General features: G+C 32.4%; 1 protein-coding gene across 1 annotated transcript in view; it reads right to left on the bottom strand.

Annotated features, from left to right (window-relative positions):
* The window catches only part of LOC127705458 (origin recognition complex subunit 2-like), a 66,859-nt gene extending 54,358 nt beyond the window's left edge, over positions 1 to 12,501 (bottom strand). Inside the window, exons 1-2 of the mRNA XM_052209784.1 lie at positions 12,380 to 12,501; positions 10,052 to 10,171 (exon numbers count right to left, since the gene is read on the bottom strand). Of these exons, the coding sequence (XP_052065744.1) occupies positions 10,052 to 10,171; positions 12,380 to 12,482 (223 nt within the window). The 5' untranslated portion in view covers positions 12,483 to 12,501. The remainder of the gene's footprint in view (positions 1 to 10,051; positions 10,172 to 12,379) is intronic.
* Between the last annotated feature and the right edge of the window lie 3,949 nt (positions 12,502 to 16,450).

The raw sequence follows: 16,450 nt of genomic DNA, 5'->3' as shown, positions 1-16,450 counted from the left end.
CGCACTTGTCGATCATTGGTTTATACGCTTTGAAAGAATGCTATGGAACTATAATAATAATAGATAGTCTCAATTTAGAATATATACATGTATATACATATTGAATATACGAGAGAAACATTCAAAACCAATCTGATTTAAAAACAGGTCGAAGTATTATTCGCTTTAATTTGGTTCGTCGAAGTTATGGACAAAGTAAAATTACAGATTTATCTTTCGGTTAGATTATTTCGAACAGTTTAAGAAATTCGTCATCATCACAATTGTTGGGTATAATCAGAGACATATGTCTAATGTATAATAATGTGAACATGGTTCTAATAGTACCTTATGTCAATTTTCCTGTTCCGACATGCATGTTATATATATGCCACTGGACGTACATTAATGATCCCCAAAAAGAATTTCTGAATAATATGATTTATGATAGTTTGTATGAGTGTAACCATTGTAACCAATGTAACCATTATGTCAATGGGGGTTACAAAACAAGGTAAATCAATTATGGTGCAAATTTTGTGCTTATATACCTTTTCTGCTCTCTGGTCGGATTATTGTCGGACACATTTTCTATTTCCATTCTCCATTTTATTCAATTGGTTGCATGCATTTTTGTTTTATCTCTCTCTGATGTTTTCGCAGAATTAATCTAAATATTTAAAGAAGACATTTAACTCTTTCTTCTAAAACTTTTAGCATTAAAACCTAATTGCATGAAATTGAATTAGTATGTTATTATCAGTTTTATCTTTTTCGGATGAACTTTTAAATATTGACCCAGGAAATGATTTTTGACAGAATTTTATATATTGTAGAATTCGTTCTTTTTATCGACACATTAATTGATTATTTGCTTTAGTAAAATGTTATTTTTCGCGACGTCAAACTGTGAAATATCGGGAAAAAATGCATCTTTTCGAGATTTAACCATTAGCTTAAAAACGAGAACATGGACCCCCTCTTTTTAAAAATGGCGTTTGGCATGATACTGTATGAAGACAGAGACATATAATACAATTCGGCGTTTAATGTTTCCGCATTTTGGCACTACGTTTCCGCATTAAAATTCTTACGTTTCCGCATTTTTATAGTACTCTTTTCCGCATTGTTTTTACATTGATTTTATTAAAGGTTATTTACGTTTCCGCATTTAAATTTTTAATGTATCTACCCCCCCCCCCCCCCCCCCCCTATTTCCTCACCAACTGGGTGGAAGTAGGACTTCGAGCAGGATAAGTCTTTATGACTAAAATGAAACTACAAATGTATCAACTTAAAATGATAAAAATCACACATGGTCATATATCAATTAAAAGTCAATGTTCAGCACTAAAAGTTTATATATATTTTAAGCGTCATACTATTATACAGTACATGTAGCACAGTTTAAAGCGGTAAACTTGTAGCCAACTGACTTTATAAAGTCTAACCTCGTATACTATTCTCTACCATACTTGACAAACTGTTCGGATTGGATTCAGCACGTTCGCGATCATTTTTACGAACTGATGCTATTGCTGATAAAGACCGAATTTTGATGTAAGTTGTTGTTTGGATCTTCTGCCAAACGTCCATAAAAATAAATATAATTGTGTGACATGGATAGAACTGGGAGAAACGATTCCGACCCAGTCGTGGTTCTTTTGGTATCTGTGTCGGGAGGAGATGACCATATTTGATAATAAAGTCTTATACCAATATATCATTATTACCCATTTTTACAGGTGAAATACAGGTAAAAATGTTGAAAAGTGTTATCTATTTATTTCAGAAAAGTAATGCACGAAAATGTGGAAACGTGAACTGGATTTTTGCTAAAAATGCGGAAACGTTATACACCCATACAATTACTATATGTCTCTGATGAAGATTATTCGTTCCAACTTTTATGAAGAAATAACCGACTTTTTTTCAACTAGATAAATAAACAACAAAAATGCCGGTTTTTTTCCTTCTAAAATCGATTTCTTTCTTTCACAAAAAGGATTTTTGATAAGGATTGTTACACAAATGTAGAGCCCAATTTTGTAACGAAGATATTCCTTATCTCTTTACCGAAATCCGCATATGTTTATCTTTTGAAACAAAATTTAAGGAGACAGAAATGTTCAAGAAACCGAAATTTTTAGTAAATGTCGAAAACTTCAAACCCGTTTATCTTAAAAATTCAACACATGAAGATATGGATATAGTTTTTATTACATATTCAAGTTGATTTTGTAAAAATTAGCTTGTGTGTGAACTTTCATAAAAAAAAACACTGTGTTGTTGGTCGTTTGCCCATAATTGCCCTAAATCTAAATATCATCGTCAGATTGTGAGGGTCTGAATCGGGATTCATTATTTCTGTATTCTATCATTTTAGGCAATTTTTTCTATTCGTTATACCTTTTGCCGATCATTCTTTATTCCATGTATTCTAGAACCTCATCATTTTCTTTTCTATGTATTTGTCTGGTTATTTTCTGTTTTCTTCATTCTTTTGTCAATAATTTTCATCCACAACGTCATGTATAATGGAAGACGATAAACATTTTAGTATACATAGCACCCGTTGTCAATTCTCCCCTGATATACAAACCACATGTAGTTATTTCTCACTTGGACACAGGACTTATATATATATATATATACAACTCGTCTAAACATCAACCCAACAATGTTAGATCTGTAAATTTGCTTTCGCAAATTTTTTGTTCTTCCCTCGCCGGGATTCGAACCCATGCTACTGAGATATCGTGATATATATTTTACGTAATAGTAACGAATGGAATTTTATCGGACTGGCTTGTTAAATGTATTTTGATCTGACAACAAGAATACATTTGTTTATCATAATTTTTTACTTTATCTAAAATTAAGAATGGAAATGGGGAATATGTAAAAGAGACAACAACATGAAAACAGAAAGCCACCAATTATATTTGATCATGCTTTAGTTTCGAAAAAGGCATCAACCATCGTATTTTCAAAAAATCTCTACAAGGATGATCAAAGTTTTAACGACCTTGAATGGCTATACAGACTGAGCCCTCGCACGGTCGGTCACTAAAATTGCCGAATTTAAGAAATTTTTTATCAAGAGATAGGCTTTACCTAGCTTTAGGCCCCGGGTTTTAAAAATATCCATTTAGGAACCAAATTGTGGCTTCTTCATATTTAATTTTGTCGAAGAGAACAATTACAAAAAGTGCAACATGCGAGAAGAGGTTTCATTTTCGCTTACATTTTTTTTATTGCAGTGACTAATCTTTTGAGGTTACGTCACGGAAATATATTTCAAATGAAAAGGTGCAATTGGATGCATCCCTAAAAAAATTTTTTAAAAATAATATAGAGATAAAATTACGTCTATTCGTCCATCAGACAGCAATCCTACATAAAAACAAGTAGGTTATCTGACCTATAGAATAAAAATTTAACTTTAAGCATAACCCGCGCTGATATCAACTTTCTAAGTTCTGAGTAAAATTCAACATACATGCAGGACTCTGAAACGTAAAATATACGAAAGTTTTTTTTTTACGTACGATACACGGAGAGTGCCATTCCCTAAATACAAACGGGTCCACAAACTATTATAATGTAAGGGTAAATGAGGATCTCATTAGAGGAACAAAGTAAAGATGCATGCTGAAGGAACAATAATTTCCACACGAAGAACATCAAAAAGGACGATCTCTCAATTAGTATGCAACTGTAACTAATACATCCATAGACATTAACACTAGTTAATGCTTTATATACTGACATTGAAACAAATACACTGCTCATATAAAATTTGGCATTACTTTCCCGGGAAAAAGAATACGTTTCCACAATTAAAGTCTACACTTCCGGAAAAAAATACCTTACTTTTCCGAGAAAATAGTACAATTCCGGTATGTTCAGGCAAAAGTAGTAATATCTTTTAAAGTCAAATCCTAGGGAAAGGATGCACACAAGAGCTAACTGTACACATTCTGGTATGTTGTGTGGTTGAGATGCTGTCTCTTTTACGTCTTTATCACATCTTCTCTTCATATATGTACGCGACTTTGATATCGTCATGCATGGACACAATACTTCACTACATTCGTTCCATTTTCGTATTTTGACATGATTAATATACAAATAAGAAGATGTGGTATACTTGACAAATTCGAGTATTTATACTATATATAACATAGGTGATGTCATGATCACAAAACTTCCAATAATTTTGACATTGATCATTAGTTATATTTTACTATTTTGTAAATTTGAGTTATTGACAAACAATCGCAGGTCTTTATTTGTAGCACGTTCCTTAGTTCACGTTTCCGCAAAAAGAAAAAAGAGTTTTCTTCTCGCACTTTAACAGCCCTTTCCCGCAATTATTTTCAAGATAATTTCATATAACACATTATGAAATCCCGACCAATGAAATTTATTTGAATATTAAACGTGGCCTAAGAGAGCACCTAGATTAAACTTGGGAAGTTAGAATAGCCAATTATTTTTTTTTATCTAGTAATTACCGCTAAAATATACATTACCGCTAAAATATGCCTTACACAATTATATGACAGAAACATTTTATCCGACGTGCTTTACAATGTTTAAGTTACCTTTTGGTCTTAAAAACGTTTTTGAATGCCGCAAATATAAAAATATATTTTTTTTTTTTAAATATTCCTTTTGGACTAGGGCCGACCGTGCGAGGGCTTAATAGCCAGTCCACTTCGTCAAATGTTCATTTCTTGCAAGAATTATTTTACATGCGGACATAACGATAATCCCTTCGTAAACCCACTTCAAATTTCATTTGTCGTTTGCTGCTTTTACAGAAATAACACACATTTTAACCAGTGACCGGTATTACAATTTTACACAGGTTTAAAAGTTCATTGAGCTGTTACTTTAATTACAAGTTTTAGCAAGACGAAACTGTTTACTAAATGAATTTAACAAATGTCAAGCTCATCTAGATCAATTTTATTATTTAACAAAAAAATGTTTTTAATTACAAGCTATTTTAAATGGTATAAATGTTAATGTTTTTTTCTTACCGAAAATATAATATGCCTCTATTAAAACTTATTGTCTATTGATTAGAAAAAAAATCTTTCACTTCTAGGTTTGTAATGAGCACAATTACGACCTTCTTATTATCTTTCCGGTTTTTATTTTTTCGCAGATATATTTAAAAGACCATACCTTACTTACATGCCACGAGTTTTCATATTAGTAAGCAATATTGAAAACGAATAATTTGATATAAAGAGCTATTTTATTTTTAACAGATTAACACTTTGTGCTTTTTAAATCGTGCATCAATATTTATAAATTTAGTTATATATCTATTGTTCATTCGTTTATCTTAATTGTGAAGCATGTTTATATATTCAGATTTAAATTTTTTATTAAAGTCTCACCACTTGTATAACATTATACATTCCAATATACATATAAAACATTACGTATAGCATAAATATTGGAAACATATATAAAACTAACCACCAGTAAAATATCTTAAATCGATAACGCTCGGAGCAGATTAATGATAGATACACGAGGATGCTGTTCTGCTTGAGTGATCTACCTTAAAAAAAGGCGGACACTTTAAAGTTTAAAAGGACTAAACATCAGTTTGATTCAGTTTAACGGGGGCGTGGCTAATTAGTTTGACGCAGTTTAACCACATCTCAAATTAACTTGAATGACCGCAAGGGAAACTATTTGACTGGTATTAAAATGATTTGATATGGATTGAAATGCATTAAAAATAATTTTTAATTTTTGTCAATCTTTATTCAATTTTCATTAATCTTTTTTAAATGCCGTTAATGCGTTTTTGTCCGTTCAAGCTAAATTCGAGTTACTAGTGTTCCAAGCACATTATACTTGTGTCTACATAATACAATTGAGACTTTAAATTTCCACTATATATTAATTGGTCAATGCCATTGTTTAATTTGAATAGTATACCTCCAACTTGTATTAAAGAAGGTAATTCTGACACAGTTAAGAACCTTGGAGATAGATTTAATGTCTGACAGATGTGTTTGTACATAGCATCACCCTCATGTAAAGTACAATTTAGGTCTTCAGTTGTCCAATTACCCACAGGATTAATTGTTGTAAAGAGAATGAAGGATAAACAGTTTGGAACACATTGTCTTCCTATACTCATTTCAGAAAATATATTTGAACCTTGGTGATAATCACCGTATATAAATGATTTTCTGTACCTCGCCATGGTACGCACTCTTACAACATATAACTTTTCCTTATTAATATAAATAAACTAGAATGTATTAGCATATTCAATGACTTCTATCCTAGAAAAAGTACATGTAGTTCATAATGATAGCTTAGTTATTTTATTGTGTGTATTGCAAGAACAGCAAGTAACACAATGATAAATGTACATTGCAACATGCCAACTCTTTCCATGAATACTTTTTCTAGAAACAATTACTCCAAGCAAATTATTTCCAAGTATAACTCCAAGAAACTTTTTCCAAGATAAGTCAATAAAATTATTTCCAAGTATTACTCCAAGAAACTTTTTCCAAGATAGATCAATAAAATTATTTCCAAGTATAACTCCAAAAAACTTTTTCCAAGATAGATCAATAAAATTATTTCCAAGTATAAATCCAAGAAACTTTTTCCAAGATAGATCACAATAAAATTATTTCCAAGTATAAATCTAAGTAACTTTTTCCAAGATGGATCAATAACTAGCGTTAGAAATGGTCAATTGTCACCTATGAAGATACCTGGTCCTATCATATGTTGTGTGTATACTATAGTAAGACACGAAGATAACACTTGCTTCTATACTATACTTCAATAGTATGCTTGTATTTAATACACTCTCATTAGGAAGCTAGCAATGTCACAATTGTTGTTATCACAGACACAGTCACTGGATCTTGGCGTATATCAATTTACGTCAAATTACATGTCTTGATGGATAAAAAATACTTATTGAGTCTTGTGTACTGATAATATATTATATATCTTCTCTGAGAAATGAATTATACTATACAAGAACTGGAACACACTACATGCGCATCCAAAAGTGGTAAACTAATCAGTTTATTGATGGTGGCAGCAAAATGGTAAAAGTAGAAGTTCTCTTTTCAAGTAACACTATAATTGTACTACCCTTCAGTCTTCAGTATAGCATTGTTGCCTTCAGTCGTTCAGAAATAATTACAGTTTTTTACACATCAACAAATTTTCAGGACAAGAAAACATTAGGTCTACATCAAGACTTCGGACAAGAGAAAAGATACGTACATACAACCCGTGTAAATGTGTAAAAGAAATATGTCTGGTTAGACGACGTATAAAAAGAAGGAGACAATAGTAGATATATTGCATTACGTTACTTTCTACCTAAAATCACGTGGATATGTTTACATATTTAGACTTGACCCAGTATGACCCGTACCAGTGTTTTGGGTTACCACCGTTGTTTAGACACTAGACTCGAGTCATGTATGATACAATAAAATACTAAAGCTTCTACTACTAATTATGTGAAGTGAATCTGTTTATTTTGTACACTTAAAATGTTTTACCTGATATCTATCTGTTTGTTTCCTTCTCAAAGTTCTTGGTCTGTCAAAATTCTTCAGGCTTCTTCAAAACATACGTATTACTGCGCCCGGAAGTGAAGAAATTTAGACAAATCCTCGTAAAATAATGTTATTTTCTTTTTTATGAAATCCATTTTGTTATAATTATATTATAATGATCAAAAGAAGTTACGATCAATTAGGCATTTGCATTTTATTCTATGGAACGTTTATGAACTATTTTTCCATAGCTGTAAGTCGGTCATTTTGGCGGGAATTCATATACACATGGAGGTGCTCCTAGTGAAAGAGCTTCTACGTAGATAGACTGGTTCCCGATCGCAATTTTCAGTATGTTACACATATACCAAAGAGCTAATGCCTGGAACGTATACGTAGTACCGTAAACCAGGATAATACGTAGACCACATACATAATTGATACCGAAATCGAAAACAATAACGTCTTACGGCTTCACGTGCATAAACCGAAATGCACTTTGAATTGTATATAATGCAATATAATGCATGTTCAGTCGACCTTTCATTGTTATATCAACGTCTGAACTGATTTAAAAACATCTTTAGATGGCAGATAACACTCGAAATTGACCCGACCTCTATCCACACGGAATTCAAATAATGATAGTTTGTAAATAGGTTGACTGCTTATAATGCAAAATACACATTAATAAAAAAAGTTTTTAAAACTTAAAAATAACACTCATCGTTTCTTTATTTCCCAATGTAAATGAAATGAAACGAAAAACATTTAATATCACAAAGTGTAGAGGAAAGAATTCAATATTTCCGGATCTTTTTTAAGCCTACAGACCCCCCACGTAGACATGTCGGAAGGAAATATTAACCTGGCAACCATAAAGGCATTTAAAGCACTGCCTTTAAAAACCAAGGTAAACATAATAATGAAAACTGTGGCAGTGTTGCTTCAATTTTTTTTTAAGATTTGAAAGAACAAACATTTAACATTCGTATATTGTACATTTATGTTTATTTAATGAATTGATTATTAAGGCAAATTAATTAATATCTTATCAAGGTTTTCAAAAGCAAAAGCAAGGCATATATCAATGCATATTTTTTATGGTGAGTCTGTAGTGGTACAAGTTCGCAGTACAAGTTTGTAATAGTATGAATGGACTTGCTTCCCTGGAAGGAACACTGAGTTTGAGTTCTACAGTACAAAAGTTATGAGACACAAATCAGACAAATGTTTACTACTACCATGACTACAGGGATCAAAGGTGAGGTCTGATTGACCTGCCCATAGTAAATGTAAATGACCCCCCCCCCCCCCTCCATGATGTCACTCCATACCAAGTTTGAAAATTTTTATAGGCCTAGAAATAATTTAAAAAATAATTAAAGTAAATTCAATTAACCTAGACTTATTTTTGCATCAATAAAATTTTATAATAAACAAAAAATAATTGTAGCAGGATGCTGTTACGAAGTCTCCCAAACAAAGCTCCCATAATTCGTCATTCCCATGGTCGCCTGACATTGGGCAAAGTCCAGTACACATTGGTTTGGTCTAGTAAAGTGATATGCATATGTGACGCCTAGGAGATTGACCCTGTATGTCATTCAAATCTTTTTGAAATGACGAACAGAAATAAATATGGTTTAGGGGTGGGTTTCTCAACCGTTTATAAGTTCTCAAAAAGGGGGGGGGGGAGTGATCCCCAGGGAACTCGCCCTATATTTCATTTGATTTGTTATATTGTCCCATACATGAACATATATGGTTTAGGGGTGGGGATCTCTACCATTTACAAGTTCTCAAACAGAAGGGGGTGGGGTGACGCTGGGGATTCCTCCAAATTTCCATTTGATTTGTTATATTGTCCCATACAAGTATATATATGGTTTAGGGATGGGGATCGCGACCGTTTACAAGATAAAAGCACATTTTCAAATTGAAGGGGGTGGGATGACCCCAAGGGACTCACCCTATATTTCATTTGATTTGTTTTATTGTCCTGTTGTCATTACTGAAGACCGCATGTGTCTATCACTTACTGTTTTTCGAGTAATAGTCATTAAAAAATTAAAAAAAAAAAATCCCATTGGGCTTTACAGTAAACCCCTCCCTTCTTTAGGCCCTCAAAATACCCCTAAATAGTCCCGAATGCTCCGCTAGACATGTTAGTCTAACATTTTATGAAACCCTAAGTAAATCTGACAAGTGGTTCGAGTTGTCTTCTTAGACGGTCAGACTTGTCTCTGGGACGAATTGTTCTGCATTTCTTAAAATTTTTTGTATTCAAGAATTAAAAGTATGAAAAAAGTGTCCAATCAGTTATAAATAACATTTTAGCCTGCTAGATTATAACACTGGCACCTTTTTCAGCATTCGTTGAGAAGAACACAAATCTAGGGTGATAGCATAAAGCAGCTTAACTGCCTAAAAAATATATAATGTAGAGAAATAATGATCATGACAATAGCAAATATTAGATAACTAACTTAACTTACTGCTTGGTGCTTTGATTTGTGTTTCATCTTCATCCTCACTGACCTCTGGGGTGTCTTTTCTCAGGTCCTCTTTATAACTAAGTTTGTCTTTACTAGGAGTATTTGATTTACTTTTCTTTCCTATAAAAATAATTTTATTCATTGATAAACACAAGATATCAAGGGTCTTTGCTGAAGTAAATTCAAGTGTAGACTCATCATTTTTTTAAAAAGGGTTGTGCACCCACTAACATGATAACCTCGCCACATTCTGTATGTGCCTGTCTTAAGTCAGGAGCCTGTAATTAAGCATGTTAAGTGGTTGTCATTTTTTGCTGTGTTACATACTTTTTTTTTGTTCATTGTTTTGAACATAAATAATTAGGCCATTAGTTTTCTCGTTTGAATTGTTACGTTTGTCAATTTAGGGTCTATTATAGCTGACTATGCTGTATGGGTTTTGCTCATTGTTTAAGGCCAATGAAGGTCGTACAGTGACCTATAGTTGTTAATTTCTGTGTCATTTGGTCACTTGTGAAGATTTGTCTTATTGGCAATCATACCACATCTTCTTTTTTATATTAAAAACAGTTTTTTTGGAGAAAAATATCCCTCATCAGGGGGATAGTTACTCATTCAGGGGGGTTTTCCCTAACCTGATAAACTAGGTCGCTGGGTCATATTGAGTGTAGGGAGTTTTGGAAATCCATGCACCTCTGAAAATTGATACCTGCTTTTGGTATATTACCCATAATATGGGATAATATTCATTTTGAAAGCCATTTAAGTTTTCACTGTTTTCTAATTGATGTAACATTTATGTGTGTTTCAATGCAGCAATACAAGATTAGTGACATATTGTAGGTATTCCATTCCTATGGTACCAATTATGTCCCTAAAATAGCAGACTTGTTCTTGTACTGTTATGAATCACAGTTTATGGCCAAACTCAGTAAAGACCAGTCTGAATTGCATCAAATTGATAAATTCAACAACATTACCATTATCTGGATGATATTTTTTCTTTAAAGAATTCTCTAAATATACCGCCAGAATTTACCCACAGGAACTTACCTTAAATAAATCAAATATTAACAGCAATAAGTCATGAAAGTGTCCTTTTCTAAATTTAGACATTCAGTTTTACACCAGAAACTCAACACAAATTTACGACCTGACAAGGGATGATTTTTCTTTCCCTATTGTTAATTTTTATTTTTCTGACAGTGATGTGCTTTTGGCACCATCTAACAGTCACTGGTAGACCTATTTGGCTAATGACCACGATTTATGGACAATCTCAGGTGTACTTGGAGAATCTGCGTACTTGGAGAATCTGCGCTGAACGGATAATTATTAGAGATTCCTCCTAAATTTGCTGTGTCACAGAAGATAAGTCTTGTCATCAGGAGATTTACTGTGTCAACAAGAATTAGCCGTTTGTCCTATAAAACTAGTGTGTATTGAGTCGTCAATAGAACCAGTGATGTGTGAGCGACGATAATTAATAGATCGTTGTATATAGATGTTTACAGAATCCGTTATGCGTGAGCGACGGTTATTAATAGATTGTTGTATTATGGTACAGATTATGATATATAGATGTTTACAGAATATGTTAAAAACAAAGTAACTACAATTGTTTGAGATATAAGGTAGTTTCGAAAATATATTATATAATTTATCTGTAAATTTAGACAGAAACAGATTATATAGTGATATATCTCTGGTTTAGATTACTTTTTTAATAAATAAAATAAACTATCCATTATCACTGAACTAGTATACATATTTGTTTAGGGGCCAGCTGAAGGACACCTCCGGGTGCGGGAGTTTCTCGCTGCATTGAAGACCCATTGGTGGCCTTCGGCTGTTGTCTGCTCTATGGTCAGGTTGTTGTCTCTTTGACACATTCCCATTTCCATTCTCAATTTTATTAAACTCGATGTTTGTGAGTACAATCTGCCGATACCTATATTTTGGCATTGTACTAGGTCATCATTTGGCCATGTTTTTCTCTACCTGTTAATGACGTCTTTATACCTATACTAAATCCATAGGGTGTTGGATGTGTATTGATTGAGTTTTAAGACGGATTTGTCTCATTGACATTATTGAAAGCTGCAAGGTTGACTATAAATTATAATTGCTTACAAGTTACATCCACTGTATTTAAACTTTGGCAGATAGTTGTCTTATTTGCAATCATACCGCATCTTTTAATCTTTATATAATACAGTGTCAGTACACAAACCAAGCTATAATTCTGGGCCCTTATGCCAAGTTATGGCTATGTCGTGATAGATTGTTTTCATCCCCGTGACAACATGACCCAAATAAATTCTTCACCCTTTCTTGAAGACTTTTCGTGCGCGTCTACTATATGCTGAATAACGTCTTCGTCCGCAACAAAACTGACAGATACACATTTTCTTCGTGGACGACTGTTCATTTTTCTTCTTTCCCGCAAAATAGCTCTTCAAAATAAAGGAGCACAAATGGATAAAGTATAAAAAACTTAACAAATGTTCCGGTGTCGTTCCTTAATCGTGACGAAAAAATTGCAGAGTGTCAAAAATATGAGAGATTAGTGAAAGTAAGATTTTTTTATAACGAAATTTGAAGTTTTCAATCCTAGAAATCCAACTAACCTACTGACTTGAACTTAACGGTATAGTTATATATTTCACTGTTCACAAGAATAACTAATTATAACTTATTATATTTTCAGTATAAAACCCAGTACAAAAGGATTATCCCCAAAATGCACATATAAACATAATGTATTTTTAAGACATTACAAAAAAAAAATAAACATATCAATGATTTGCGTCTATTGATGATTTTCTGATTAGATAGATAACTATATAATGGCCATGATATGTCTCCTACCTGTGTATCTTTAGACTGGTATAATTTTACTGTTCAGTCTCTTCTATTCAGAGCTGCCTCACATGCGGCTGAATTTTCTTCTTTTTTTTTTCTGGCTCGTTGCGCTTCAATTCTGCATAACTATATATAGCTACTTTTTGATTGCCAGTGCGTAATAGTTTCCATGCTTAGGCTGTCATCTCGTCTGACTTTAATGCGCTTTATTTGTTAGTTGATGCTATTGTAGAGAATGCTAATGGAGTCTTGAGCAAAGAGGGAATTACATAGGGCCAATGACTCTGGAGGTTCAGAAATCAAGTTTGATATGCTTTATATACCTTTTTCTTCTTATTTGTCTTCTTATGAGATTTTTATCAATAGTCAGTTAAAGCTCTTGTTTTGATTTGTTATTATATATGCATACCATATACCAGAAATGCCGACATTAAATTGAAACTTACTTACTTAATTTCCTTCTATAGATTTTCCTGATTTTTTTGGGGGGTTGCATACCTTTGTATACCAATATTTATATATGAGACAGGTGCTACCTGATGAGCTTTAGAATTGTTATAAGTTTATTGCAATCAGCATATAAGAAAATGCTACAGCACCAACAACATATGTAATAAAGTAAGCGACAAAATATAAATGAAAACAGAAAGCAAAATAATAATAATAATAAAAAACAAAACAAATATAAAACAAATAGTACCTTATAATCCACTCTATCAAAGCTTATTTTTAATGATGCATCATAGCTTTATTATAGAATCATATTATCATATTTAATAAATTTCAGCACAGTTGATTCGTTGTTACAACATGCATGGTACTTAAAAAGATCCGTAACTTCACACTTTCGGCACTGAGCTTGTTGGTCGATAAAAAATTCGGTGGGCAATCTGCCATATGAGAAATTCTATAATGCAAAATAAAAATGAAAATGATATCATAATTGATTTAACAGTGCAGGTCCAATATTTTCAGATACAATTGAAACTTATTGCAATGTAAACGAATTTATTATACTTCACGTTAAAATGCCATATTTTGATTGGCTACTACGAGAGTGTTAATTTACTCTATCACATCTGGGAACAGTATATCTAATGGGAAATGAATCTGATACGCTTTTCAGTATAAAATTGATAAAATCTCGGACTCCCCGAGACTTCCCAAGATTTACGGATTTTGGTAGCGTCTGACTGAAAAACTATCAGAACTGCTCAACAAATTTTATTATAAACCACATAACTCTAATTGTAAATAAATACAAGTTTTGTCAATATATATGTTCCTGATCACATGACTGAGCGGGTGACAATTTTTTTGAATGTCACCCTCTCGTCCCGACCAATCAAAAGTCGATAATTTAAAGGACAATGAATTGAATTTGCATCAAGTTATTAAAGACAATGCTTAAATTCTACGTTTTGGCTCAGATTCTATTATTTGACTGTCAAAATAAAAAAAAATAAAACATCTTGCTTCATTTCTGTTGATTTTTCTAATGCCCGTAACGTTGTTATGTACGTGACGTCAAAGAAAATACTTTTAAATAAAATTCATCTGTAAAAGACAATAATGAGAGGACATTCAGTATAATAAATTAAATAAAACATAGCTGAGAGGGTAATAGAGCAGATTGGTACCCCTCGAAAAAGCATCAACCTTGGCTTCGCCGCGGTTGACAATGTTTTCTCGGGGTAACACTCTGCTCTATCACCCTCTCAGCTATGTGTTATTTATATAATATTATTTAAATAGTAAAGTTTGAATGCTTAATTGTTTGATTAATACGTCACCGTAATTATTTATGCAGTTTCCAATTAGTAGTTATATTGAATTCCAGTATAGTTAGAATTACTTACATGCACTTCCACATATAATAATTATACTGATAATTTCTAATGAGATTTTAGTCTTTCTTTTTTGTCATAGGTGAGTTTAGTAATGATGATTTGTTTTATTGTTTTATCGCAATAATATCTCATTCTCATAACCATTGCAGATACATAGGTACAGAGAGGGTGCAAAATATGTACATGGATATGCATCTATTTACACAATACATATATACCATACAGTGGTTTCAAAATAATATACATTTTAGCGAGGAGGACCCACATGTTTATTTATACACTTTATAAACTTACATAGTCTTTTTAGCTCTGACTGTTTGTTTTATTTGCTCATCAATTTTCTAAACTTCAGTGTATTAACACGAGCCAAATAGTACTTATCAAGGTATAATTTTCTACTGTCGTGAAAAAATGGACATTCTACAGATAATGAAATTCGTCTCCAATGCTACAAATATTACAAAGATGACATTCTCTCATTTCTATTAACATTATTTCACTTCCCTGTCTCTATTTGGGAGTCTGTGGTTTGTGGTTCTATATCTACATAAAATAATACTTTCGTGCATACCCAAGATATCGAAATATTTTTCAAAATTTAATTCTAACTTAAAAATTCTATAATTTACTGCTTTTGTAGACTCTTGTTATTGTGTAGTCTACAACTGTTTGTATTGGTCTTGTAATCGCAACTTTAGGGCATTTGTTTATATGTCATTACCAAAACATTGAGAAATCCAAATATTTGAAAAAACACATTCATCCAATATATTTTTAACTTTACTCACAAAAAATGTACGTACATTATTAACAGTAAATAGTGTTCTTAATAGTGTATATGCGATCGAAGATAACTAAGTCTCTTTAGCAGATACTGATTTACACCAATAAGATACGATTTTTGATTCAATATCAATGTCTAAAGGATATCTACCAAGTTCTCCGTACACCATATAGGTAGGTGTGGAATTTGTCAGTTTCAAAAGAAGTTTTATACAGAATTTCAGATGAATTCTTTCTATAATTTCAACATTACCATGCCCAAAAATTTCACATCCATACAAATGTATGGGTTTCATAACTTTATCGAAAAGATCTAAGCGACACTGAATGGAAATATTATGTCTGCGACCTGATTTTAACACATTAAACATAGCTTTTGTGGCTTTTTCTGCTAGGTGTTTCTGTGCTATTTTAGTATTACCAGTTCTAAATAATAATATGCCCAAATAGTTAAATTCTTTAACAATTTCAATGTCAGTGCAGTCTTTATCAAAATGTAAATTTGACGGCATTCTGCCTCTAGAAAAAAATCATCACTTTAGTTTTCGTGACGTTCACTTTAAGCTTCCAAACACTACAGTATTCACTGATAGAATCCAGCTGTTTCTGTAAATCATCAGCACTTTCTGCCAATAGTACTGTGTCGTCTGCATTTAGGTTTACAAACAGTTTCAAATAAATTTGAAGCTTGGACTCAATTTCTTTGCAAATGAGACCGCCTACCACTTCATCATGTTCATACTAAAGTTATTGTCTAACAGGAAGAGGTCAGTGTCGACATCTCCCGGAACGTGTAGCGCGGCCAATACTCCCGGAACGTGTAGCGCAGCTAATGCTTCGTTCCTATTCTATCATCAGAATACCTGATATTAGATTTTGGCTGAACAGAGAATAACTCGAA

Source organism: Mytilus californianus, unplaced genomic scaffold, assembly GCF_021869535.1.
Source record: "Mytilus californianus isolate M0D057914Y unplaced genomic scaffold, xbMytCali1.0.p SCAF_6, whole genome shotgun sequence".
In the NCBI taxonomy this organism is placed as follows: Eukaryota; Metazoa; Mollusca; class Bivalvia; order Mytilida; family Mytilidae; genus Mytilus; species Mytilus californianus.
This window is presented reverse-complemented; position numbering and strand designations above follow the sequence as displayed.